General features: G+C 35.2%; 1 protein-coding gene across 1 annotated transcript; it reads left to right on the top strand.

The window, feature by feature from the left end:
* Positions 1-424: 424 nt before the first annotated feature.
* On the top strand, positions 425-11,467 carry LOC113225520 (eukaryotic translation initiation factor 4E-binding protein 2-like). Its single transcript, XM_026457841.1, has 2 exons — positions 425-706; positions 10,325-11,467. The coding sequence occupies exons 1-2, from the start codon at positions 565-567 to the stop codon at positions 10,528-10,530; spliced, it is 348 nt and encodes a 115-aa protein (XP_026313626.1). The 5' UTR covers positions 425-564; the 3' UTR covers positions 10,531-11,467.
* The last annotated feature ends 724 nt before the right edge of the window (positions 11,468-12,191 follow it).

Raw genomic sequence — 12,191 nt, 5'->3', positions numbered from 1 at the left:
TATGGACAGGCGTGTCGTTTACCACCAGGCGCACGACATGTTCGTCCCGTCACTTGGTTATCATAACAAAAAAACAAGTCAGCCGTGATCATAGTATTACATGGATTTTATATCCAAAAAAAAAATTGAACTAGATAAATTTAAATAATGTTAGGGAAGACCTTTGTCAGAAAAATGAGAACAAAGTTTAATTTCATTCGTAGTATCTAATTGTGTAAAGCTGTGTTAAGAAGACTGCTAAGCTAATAATTGGCAAAGTACAGATCGTACTCGATAAATTTATGCTCATTATACACATATTGTTTCTCTAATTTCTGTCTTCAATAAATAGTCTATGTATGTTTTGATGCTTAAAACCAGGCGTGTGTGGTATGTTTACACGGACCCACATCGCCGTGTGCGTGAGCTGCCGGCATGCAGTATTTATTTTAGGCAGCCGCGCCACTCTGCTCAGTTCTCTTCATCATCGACTACTAAGTGATTGTGAGTGTGGTCTCTAAAACGAAAAAGTCTTTCATTCTTTAAAAATCTTTCTCCTTTAAAAGTTGATAAAAGTCTATCAAAATGTCTGCGTCACCGATTGCAAGGCAAGCTACTCACAGTCAGGTGATTCCGTCAAGAAGGGTGCTTATTACGGATCCTACGCAAATGCCAGATGTCTATTCCAGCACTCCTGGAGGCACCGTCTATTCAACTACACCTGGAGGTAAATTAAAAACAATATAACCTTTTTAAAATCTAACTTATCTAGCAAAAATATATTTTCAAGTCTTTTTTTATAATATCAAGTGACGGGACGAACAAGTCGGTAAGGTACACGCCAGTCCACAACACTTGCAGTCCCACTCAGAGCTTTAAATCGTAAAGATTTGAGGAGCACTGCCACTGCGCCTGTCACCCTGAGACAAGTTGACAAGTTGCATGTGCCTGTAATTTCACCAGCACCCTAATCCTTCAAAACTGGAACGCAGTAATGCTGACATTACTGCTTGGCGGCAGAAATAGGTAAGGTGTCAGTGCTTCCCTGGATGAACTCTTTCACCAGGAGCTCTATTGCTGCTGTCATTCAGTAAGATATGTGAAAAAAATACAATATTCATGTAATTATTTACGAAAAAGGAAGATCGGTCTGTTTACCCTGAAGTACGGGTAAGTTTCAGTTAATAATAATTTATTAAAACGAGATAATAACTAAATAATGTTTGCAGTACCATACAAAGAAGTTTCGGTTTCATTATTTAACTAGTTGGTAAAACTTTACCAAGTTATATTTAGCTTAGGATCAGAACTTGCTAACTATTTAACTAACTAAACAAAAACTACTAAAAAAAACTATGTTTGAAATGAAACGAGTTTTTCTCTCTCTCTCTCTAAATTTAAAAAAATCTAAATTGCGTATATTTGTTTTTTCAAAGAAACCAACACACTCTTTACAGTTCCCATGGTCACGGCTTGTAAAGGGCCCTAAACTTAGGTGTGTTTGAAAAAACACATACACGATTTGGATCCGAAAATATAGTTTCACTTTCTATGTGTAAAAATTGCGAAAACCTAAGAATTTGATATTTATTCTATGTTATAACAATAAACATTTCTATTATTATATTACTTTACACGGTAACTTAAAACCAGTTGTTTCAAGTTTACGTTAGTTTTATACGAGTATAGTTATCACAAATTATCAAAATTTTTATCTGCTAATTAGTTCAATCTCAGCGTGCATGTTATGCGCGGTGCCTTTAAAAAGGCTATATAAAAGTAACAAGAATAAACGGACATGTGTGAAATGGAACGAAAGGGCTTTGTCAGGTAGGTAGCAGGTAGAAATCTGTCCATCTTTATATCTCAGCCTATCCCAGAAGGAGACGGGATACAATATTAAGTTTGCTGAATATCACACCGTTTCAATATCATGATGTTCAATTGTTATATTGTGAAATTACACCACTAGATTATAAATATGTACAAAAAAATGTTCCCTTTTTGTAACGGAGTCAAATTTTGTGTTATAGAACTGGCAGGGATACCCTCTGATGCCAACATTATTATGTTAAAAAACCTGAACTTCTTCTGAGTAGTATTGTGTGACACATAAAACTTTATACAAAAGGAGTTTCTACAAGAAGAATGGACTTGGATGTAAACATCCAAGTCCATTGACGTCTGTGGCTTAACAGTTTCGCTTAACAACAAAAAATAATCAATGCTATTATGGTATTAACGCACGCACTCAACATAGTCCCGCACTAGGGAAACCATGTGTCGCTGGTGCCATGGGCACACACATAGACAACCACAAATTACACCCAAACTCACGAGATAAATAAATGTGGCCATACAAATATTTCTCCCGGCCCGGGAATCAAACATAGGACCTCTGCGTGTCAGTCTGGCATGGTAACCGTTCGGCCACGGAGGCAGTTATCGAAATCGGTTCAAGAATTAAGAGTAATCGCGTAATATACACAAAAAAAAAATCCTTTTTTGAAGTCGGTTAAACAAAGCAAGCATACCATGATTAGTGAAAAATGTTCTTTATTGATAGTTCAGTAATTATAATAATAATTAGTCGCGTCCTGTCGTGCTAGTCCTACTGATGAGAGCACAATATGTTGTAGCCATTGACTTACAAATAAAAAGTCAATGGTTGTATCCAACCTATTTTAAGTGCCAAAGTAACTCTTAACAGTAACTCTGTCTGTTGCGTTTTCACGCGTAAACAGCTAACCAATTTAGATGAATTTTGGTATATAAAGATAAATGAGACTTAGGAGAAGGACATAGGCTACTTTTTGTCACAATAATAAATCTAAAGGCAGTGAAATAGGGGATAAACGTTTATATGGAGAACCAATAAAACTATGAAAATTAGTATAGTACAGTAGACTTCTCGAAGTACACATTCTACGCACAGTCGTGGGCACCAGTTAGTATAAAAGTAAAGCTGTTGTCGTCTTCACACATTCTCAAATTCATTTAAGCAATTAATTTGAGAATGGCAATGTATTCGCTTCTTAAAATTTGCCATTTACGAGGTTTAAAACTATAGTGAAACAAAAACTTTATATTAAAGGTTTATTATTTATTATTATACAGCTTCTGCGTACTTGAATGACAAAAATCCGAGGTAGTGACAAGTTTAGCTCTTGCTCGCAGTCTCGATCTAAGATGTTTAAATTAAATATTATAATGATAAATGTATTCAAATGTATATTTAGAAAGAGCAACCCCTAGAGTTTCTTGCTCATTCTTCTCAGGGGAATCTACCCTACGAATGAATTTAAACAGTATGACGATTTCAAGTGTAATTTACTTCCTACCTACGAAATAAAGAAGTGACTTTGACTTGTTTGTGCTGGTTAAATTACAGGCACACGGGACTTGACAACTTATGTCTAAGGGTGACGGGCGCAAAGGCAGTGCCCCTCAGATCTTTGCGATTTAAAGCTCTGAGTTGCACTGCAATTGTTATGGACAGGCGTGTAGCTTATCATCAGCTGCACGACTTGTTCGTCCCGTCACTATAGACTTTTAATGTATGAACGACTGATGGACACGGAGGAGCGAAAAAGTTTTATCTGGAGTGTTCATGCATGTGCTGTGCTGGTCTTAGTGTGTTTCCAGACTTGATGGTATGTTTGTATAATTTACAATATTTACTAATACACAACACAACAACAACTAGAAGAGGTAGAAACAACTTGTGAGATCTACACGAGTCACTAGCACAGTTTTCCATTTGTTACAATGTTAACGACCGTCTATTTAGTTCGTCACGAGACCAAAATAGCAGGCTTAATGACCTATCTCTACACCACACAGTTGAATCCTTGTTGACTACTGGAACACGTTTTAATACAATTTAGGCGACTAATTAAATACGTAACTTTATAAACAGAGGACGTTATAAAATATGTAATAGCCGTGTATAAATTATAATCAAACCATAAAATAAAAATAAACTACTGCAACGTGAAGAATATTCCACAGTTTGCAATTATTATTTATTGAAATTTATTGACCATAATGGTACATTAAAATATTATATAATAATATATATAACAAACAAACCGTATTTATACATACCTATACACATAGTACTTACAATAACACACAAACAATATAAAAGATGCTTTTGAACATTCTTTTTGAAACACGATTTAGTAACAGACCTTCAGATGGAGTCCGGGAGAGCATTCAAATTTATATTTATCTGTAATATACGTCATATAGTAACTTTAAGGAACTGAAAAAAAAATCAAATAATAAACAATATTTAAGAAAGATAATATTTTTTCAGATCTAATCACATAATTCCTTTTTGCACAAATTCACTCGTTCGTGTAACAGTAACAGCCTTATCGTAAAATTAAATATTAGAATATGATAGTATTTCGACCAGTGTGTGTTGGCAGTGACGACTTACGGCACTGAGACGTGGTCCCTCACTATAGTCCTCGTAAGAAGGCTCAAGGTCACTCAAAGGGCAATGGAAAGGGTTATTATGTTCGGAGTTTCGTTGCGAGATCGAATCAATAGCAAGGATATCCGCAAGGGAACCAGAGTAACCGCCATGGGGCCGAAGTAGTCTCGAGTGGTGATCGAGTACCGGAAGACGCGGTCTGGTTAAGGTGGATTGTTGATCTGGTGAAGGCTGCGGGAATCCGCTGGATGCAAGTGGCGCAGGATTGTACGTGGACGTCTTTTGGCTCAAATGATGATAATGTGATAGTACGGGGTACCCCGTCTCGCCATATGGATCTCAAAAAACCAACTATGGGTTTTACATTGCGATTTCAAGTGCTTTTTGCGTAGTTGCCGCCTACTGCTTTTCCATAGAGAAGTATCAACAACGTACTGACAAATTTCAATTATTTACATACATTGAACATTTTATATTGAATCAATATTATCGCTACGGCTTGAAAAGTACTGACATTTTCGTGTGCAGTTCTATTTACGTACTGTCCTTGAAAGGGTTATTAGGAATTTTACTAATTACTAGTACAATTACTTATATAATGACAATGAGCATTCAAATATCATTACGAATTACAACATTTAGATTATTTCACAATGTACCCGTTACATAACCTCTCATAACCTAAAAGATATTTGTAAACAGCGCAACCACGTGTATATTTGTTCGTATTTCTATATATAACACTCTCATTTATTTTAATAAACTAGGGACGCATAAGCGTAACAACAGCGTCTCTAAAAAGCTACATTATTGCGTAGTAATCAGTGATTAACTTAAACATCTTATGAATGCGCCATTGTTGCTATTCGACCTTGATAGATTAGAATAAACAAATCCGAATGAAATGTCCTTGACGCCACAGCGTACTCAAAATACTGTAGAATAACTTTTAACACCTTTTTATGTTTAAAACCGATTAGATTTTTACACTGAAAAATGATTAGAGACTAGGTTTTACGTTTTATTAATAAATATTCAGTTTAGTATATCATGACAAGTTTTATAAGTGAAAGAAGTGTTATAATATAAACTAAACATTGTCTTTCCACACGTGTACGTAACGAATAATAGTGACTTCCATGAGTCATGCAATATATTATTTCTTTGTTTTCGTACCTACAAGCAAGCAACAACTGTTTAAATACAAACCAATCTTTATGTTCCATTAAGAAGTGAATATTTAGTGGTTCACTGTGTTTCTTTATCTTTTTCTGTAACATTTTCTTGTTAAAATATTTTCTTTTTACATTTTTCTTGACTGTTTTTTGGATATTTCTTACATCTTTGTATATCTAATACAGCTGGAACAATATTAACTATAAAAATTAATAAGGCTCTAAATTTTGTTTTAAAGCTATGGTGTAAAAATAATTTATGGCGTTTAGAGCTCGTATAATTTTTAATTAGGTAAACATTGTCATTAGCAAAGCAGTTATTGTAGTAATTTACAATGTTGGTTGCTATAGATAATTCGGAAACGAATAATTTAATAACAATCAAAATTCGAAATTCTTCACACTGCAAAACGTACAGAAGTCTTACTTCTTGTTTATTAACCTGTGGTAACCGTTACGGTTGATTAGGCTATCGGCGATCGGCTTCGTGTTACCGAGTGGTTTGTTATATAAGCTCCACATGGCGAGTTTATAACCTAACATTGATGTTATTTTCGTAAACGCGTTGTGACGTTTACGTTAAGGGTTACGGTTCAATGAGAATTAAATTAACAACTTATTATTCAAAGATTGTCATTGTTACGTTCGTAGATGAGGTCTTTAAATTTTTACGTAAAGTGTACGAGCGGTTACACACGGTGACTGTTAGCAGCGATGAAAACGCGCGACTGCGTCGATACAAACGCGCGATTGCATTGCTACGTTTGTGATTTATAAGCGATTGCATCGATGCAATCGCGCGTTTGTATCGATGCAGTTGCGCGTTTGCACCGCTAAAGTCGCCGTGTGTAACCACTCTAAAGTCGTAAGTTGATTATGAAAGTGTCTTAGGGCAATCCATAGATTGCCTTGGTACTTCCAGTTTTAATGAAAAGCGTAACTATAAAAAGCTACTAGTTTTTATTTTGTATTTTAAGCCTATGCTCATCATATTTTTGTTATCATTTTGTCACATGTAAACGAAAGTCACCAACTTAACAGCAGCAAAACATTGTTCTAATCTTTAAAAAAACCAATTACTATTGCAATTCCCCTGGTAATTCCCAGAATAAGAGAATTGTTACCGACATACCCCCTGTGTGTGGTTAACCAATTCGGTGCGTATACCGAGACTAATAATTTAAAAATAGTTAGGTATTATCGCACATACATTTTCCCGAAATCACCACTATATTCCGCACCAGGGGATGACCAGGGGGATGTCAGTAATCCAAAATAAACACTACCGTCGAAATTACTTAGTAACGTTATTTTTAACCGACTTCAAAAAAGGAGGAGGTTGTCAATTGGACTGTATGTTTTTTTTTGTATGTATGTTACGCGATAACTCGGCATTTGTGAACCGATTTTCATGATTCTTTTTTTGTTGGAAAGGGGGTATTTCCATAGTGGTCCTATTTCATTTTGAAGAAAATCATCCAACTCAAAGGGTGGCTGTTCACGCATGAAGATTAATTTTTATAAATAGCGCCTTACTTTAATTTAGGAGCAATTACTTTTAGCAATTATTTAGTTGATTTTGCTATTTCTCCAATTCAAGGCGTTTTTCTCTCGATATACTTCGAGTAGTGTCGTAGTGAGAACCTATTTTTATTATCTCCAGTATCAAGTCCTGTATAGTGGCGAACTAGGGGATATTTCAATGAAACTTAGCAAGTAGACGTAATTCCACGTACTTTTGAGGTCGGTTTTATTAGTACTCTGTACTGAGATTATACATTGCTCTACTCGTATACATATTTTTTTTTATAACACACACTGTCCATAACGGTTGTAGTGCTCCTCAGAGTTTTAAATCGCAAAGATCTGAGGGATACTGTCACTGTGCCTGTCAAGTTGATAAGTCCCATGTAATTTCACTAGTGCCCTTAGATACCTTTCAAAGCCGGAACACAGTAATGCTGACATTGCATGGCGGCAGAAATAGGTAAGGTAGCAATACTTCCCTGGACGAACTCTTTTATAAGGAGTTCTACTGCGACTAAAATCATGTCGATAATAAAATAATTATTACCGACGTACCCCCTGTGTCGAGAGCAATAATTTTAAAATAATTAGGTATTTATCGAGTTCTTAGGTTTTCGCGATTGTTACACATAGGAATGGAACTATTTTTCGGGATTTAAATCGCGACCCTTTACAGATCCCATGGTCAACCGTGACCGTGACTTTAATTAGGTATTACTGACATAAATTTATCGGACATAAATTTTCTCTCCACTATATACAGCACCAGGGGACGACCAATGGGATGTCAGTTATCCAAAATAAACACTACCGTCGAAATTACTTAGCAACGTTATTTTACATTGCTCTACTCGTATACATATTCCTTTAATAAAATCAACAAGCAACCTTATGTAGATGTACAATACAAATGCATAATAAATAGAGCACTAGGAAGCGCCATACATTTATTTCTCTTTGTCACACATAGCTCGTCCATTGTCACGTACCACGCGAAACGTGAAACATGGCGCAGAGGTAAACAATGCCAGAGGAAGTAAGGACTAAAAAATGTAATACACAACTGCGTAGGGCGATAAACTGTTTTATTTATAGTTACATACGTTGTTTTCGCTAATTAACTTATGAATTATGGCCTAGCACTTATAAGCATTAAAGAATAATGGTTACGCAACATCAACTACTTCGTTGAATGGTGTTGGATTTAGAATCGAGATTTGAAATATTGTTAATGACTTTTTTCTAACTGCGTTAAAAATTTAAATTAATTTTTCTGTTTTTGTAACGATACCAAATGACGGGACGAAAACAAGACTGGTGGTAAGCTACGCGCCTGTCCGTAACAATGGCAGTGCCATTCAGAGCTTGGGCACTGTCACTGCGCCCGTCACCCTGAGACATAAGTTGACAAGTTGTGCCTGTAATTTCACTAGCCTGTCTTTGGTCCTGCAGGCGTTAATCGGGGCTTTCAAGGCCCTTGGCTTATAGCCAGGTGTACAAGAACTATGGAACCTGCATCATCATCAGATACAGCAGACTTAACGAATTTATCTCAGTGTTTGATACAGGTTTTTTATCGGGTTTTTTACGGCTTTTATTGCCATAAGCGACATCTGTGACATATCTATCGAGATCTATGAAGCTCCGAGATCTATGAAGCTCCGACGTCTATGAAGTTCCGACGTCTATGAAGCTCCGAGATCTATGAAGCTCCGAGATTTATGAAGCTCCGATATCTAAGAAGCTTCTCATAGATCTCTCGCAGGTTATCAAGACAAGATTTATTTCGTCATTTTATTATTGAGGACACGATATATATGGGGGACAGAGAACAAACAAGAGGTTCTAACAAAAACTTCTCCAATAAATTCATCTTTATACAGAGGACCATGCTCCCATAAATTGAACGATAAGTCTAGACATAACAAAGGCATTTCAGCGAACGTATTAGCATATTTATCTCGCTTCATTAAATATTTACTCTACATCTCTACTTTAGGCTAAGTAGAGTTGACACATATTAATTAGAAGCAAGTAATGGAAATGACACGTGTCATCTCGTCGTTAAGAAAGGTAGTGTTGTTTACTTGAAACCGAGCATAAAGTATCCTGATAAAATGATCTAGCCACGGCTTCGATTTGAAATCTAGACTACCTTGAAATGGAAGCTACAGTTGTTTAAAGTGCCTACACGTGCAATAAAAATTTAAAAACAAACCAATTGTTTATATCGAGGTCGTAGTTAAAGACGATGGAAATTATGTTGCCTTGTTTTAGAATTCTGGATCAGTCTTGTTTAGTGAATACTAAATGGAGCTTGCATTTATGAAGGTTGATTAATTTGAATTTGGTCAAAAAAAATATTCTTTTTTTAAACAGCGTTTCAATGTAATAATAATAATAATAATGTGTTAGCCAACCAACCGATCCGTCGCTACATCCCTTGTTCCCCTGGCATTCAAGTGTTAGGATTCTTATATTTTTCTATTAGTTTAGATATAATTTAGATTTTCGGTAAAATGGGAGCCTCTGATGTATTGTGTTACTTCCCGCGTGGTTTAAATCCCTACTCAAATATAATATAACAGTAGGGCTAATCGGGTGGTCTAGTCAGTTTTTCTAGGTTACATTTGCGAGACTAAATTTTGACTGGGAGTGTGATTATCGAACAATAATTGTGGTGACAAATAAAGTTACGCGATCTTACGAATAATTTGGAGTTGCTTTCATTTGAATTGTTAATGACTTAAACATACAGATTCGTGGTTTCGATCAGTCTGAAAGAATGGACCGTGAATGGATGAATTAATGAATGAATGGTATTTATTTGAATATTATATATTTTACAAAAAGTGCTACAAGTATACGTAATACAGACGTTATTACCGATATTGGCATGCATCTATGAGCATCTATATTTTGGCAACTAAACAATCCTATAGTAAGTTATTGTCATGTTGTCAAAATGTCAAAAACATAACATTTTTTTTCAAATAAATCATCTTTATTGATATTTATATGTAAAGAAGATCTCGAAGGGATAGAAATTTATATATAGTATGTTAGCCATGAATCTGTATAAAAGGAGCTGTTTGGCAGCGATAAGAACCAGAACGAACAACATACTCCCTAGAGTTAGCATTTTAGTTTGTCTTCTGAAAACTATCACCTTAGTTAATAAGTATTCTATCTTTTTCAGGTACCAGAATAGTTTATGAGCGATCCTTCATGATGTCGCTGAGACAATCACCGATTTCGCAAACACCACCAAAGTGTAGTCTCCCTGCTGGGCTGCTCAAGAACCCTGGCGCCCACACAGCGACGCACTCGCCTTCACAGAAGAATGTGCGCTCAAATTCGATTTCCTTCGATGAGTCGCAGGAGACTTTCAGTATGGATCTCTAGACTAGTGTAGGGTAACCATTGTATTGTGGGACTGATTGGGTAAAGTCTAATGAGAAATAATGGTCAATATGTCGCAATTAAGAATAAAATTATGCTATTTTTATAGTTCCCGACTTAGCTGCTCAAGTTTGTGCTTCAGATTTACGAATAGAAGTTATTTGTCTACTGTGTTTTGTTTGCTTATTTTTAACGTGGTTTTTGTTTAACCTATCCCTTGGCGTAGTTATTTTTTAGTATATTTTAACGATATTCCTCCCGCTGCATTTTAGTGTCTCTAATTGTAATAAATTTAATTACTTAATCAGTATTCCACATTCACAAGGTTCATTAAATTTAAGGTCAATTGTAATGTTAGTTTAAACGTGACTGAACCATTGTTTAACGTTCGAGACGTGGTCCTTTGCCGCGAAAAAAAACAAACTAAAAAAATGATTAACTACACAAAAAAAGTTCTAAAAACTTACAAAATATAAAAAAAACACTGACCCAATTTTTAATGGAATGGTTGCAAAGTGTGTGAATTGTTATTGTTTAAAGAAAGTGACAAAGGACCACTTATTGTAAATAATTTAATTCTAATTGTACGCGTATGACGCACATTAATTTAGGTGCTGAGTATTTTCTCGTATTTTTTAAGCTTCCGTCTTTATTACGCATACAAGAAACTTCCAAAATATTGTTTTTTTGTATTTACGAGCACGACAGAAATTTTCAGCTTTCATAGTCTTTATGAAAGGTAGTTGAAAAAATCATAGAAAAAAAATTTATTAGCCATTTCCTATATACGGTATTTACGTAAGAAAGAAAGACATGACTGTTATACAATGTATGTGTAATAAAAGGAAACAAATACAAAGCAAGTGCCATTGAATAGAAGTTAATTTTCTAGATAGTTCTCTTCTTTATGGCAACGCTGAAAGCTATAGACTTTGCGAAATCTCACTTGAAGAGAGATGTTTTAAATTAAGTCTTAGAATATATCGTTTTTAATGCTGGGTACCCGATTTACATTACATTAGTATCCTAGTAGAGTATTTAAGAATAATTTAAACTAGCTAGAGTTATAGGGCTATAAAAAATAATTTAAAAAAAACTTGGATATAAAATAGTGCACTTTAAAAAGTCGATAACGTTACCATCTAACAACTCGTCCAGACTTTGATGAGCCAAACGCGATAGTTCTACTTTATTTACCTAGTTGAGAAGTTGAGTAGTGTGCAGACTGTCCTGATTACAGCATCAGATAATGGTCACCATATTATTGTAATATCGTCGAATAAACTGTAAGTGAGGAGTAATGAACCTTAGGCTGGTTTCACAGTTGTGCGTACGGACGGTAATTGGGTTGTCGCGTGGCGACCGCGTGAAAACTTTCGCGTCGTGAAACTGGTCGGTTGCAGTACATATTCTCTATACGCAACTATTCAACATATATAAATATTCTGAACGTACTTAACAAGTGCACTCTACTAAGCACTATAATAGTGTAAACCGGGTATTATTATGCAAAATATTATTATTGTTCTTTCAAATCTTAGACGTACATGTTGGTCACAGAAAATATATAAATATAAATTGTTAATAAAATTATATGTATATACACACACATCAAAATAGTCTAGCGATCAAGCACGTTTTTCTTAATTACTGGAAATCAGGTA

Source organism: Hyposmocoma kahamanoa, unplaced genomic scaffold (assembly GCF_003589595.1).
Source record: "Hyposmocoma kahamanoa isolate Upper Pololo Valley unplaced genomic scaffold, ASM358959v1 163361, whole genome shotgun sequence".
In the NCBI taxonomy this organism is placed as follows: domain Eukaryota; kingdom Metazoa; phylum Arthropoda; class Insecta; order Lepidoptera; family Cosmopterigidae; genus Hyposmocoma; species Hyposmocoma kahamanoa.
This window is presented reverse-complemented; position numbering and strand designations above follow the sequence as displayed.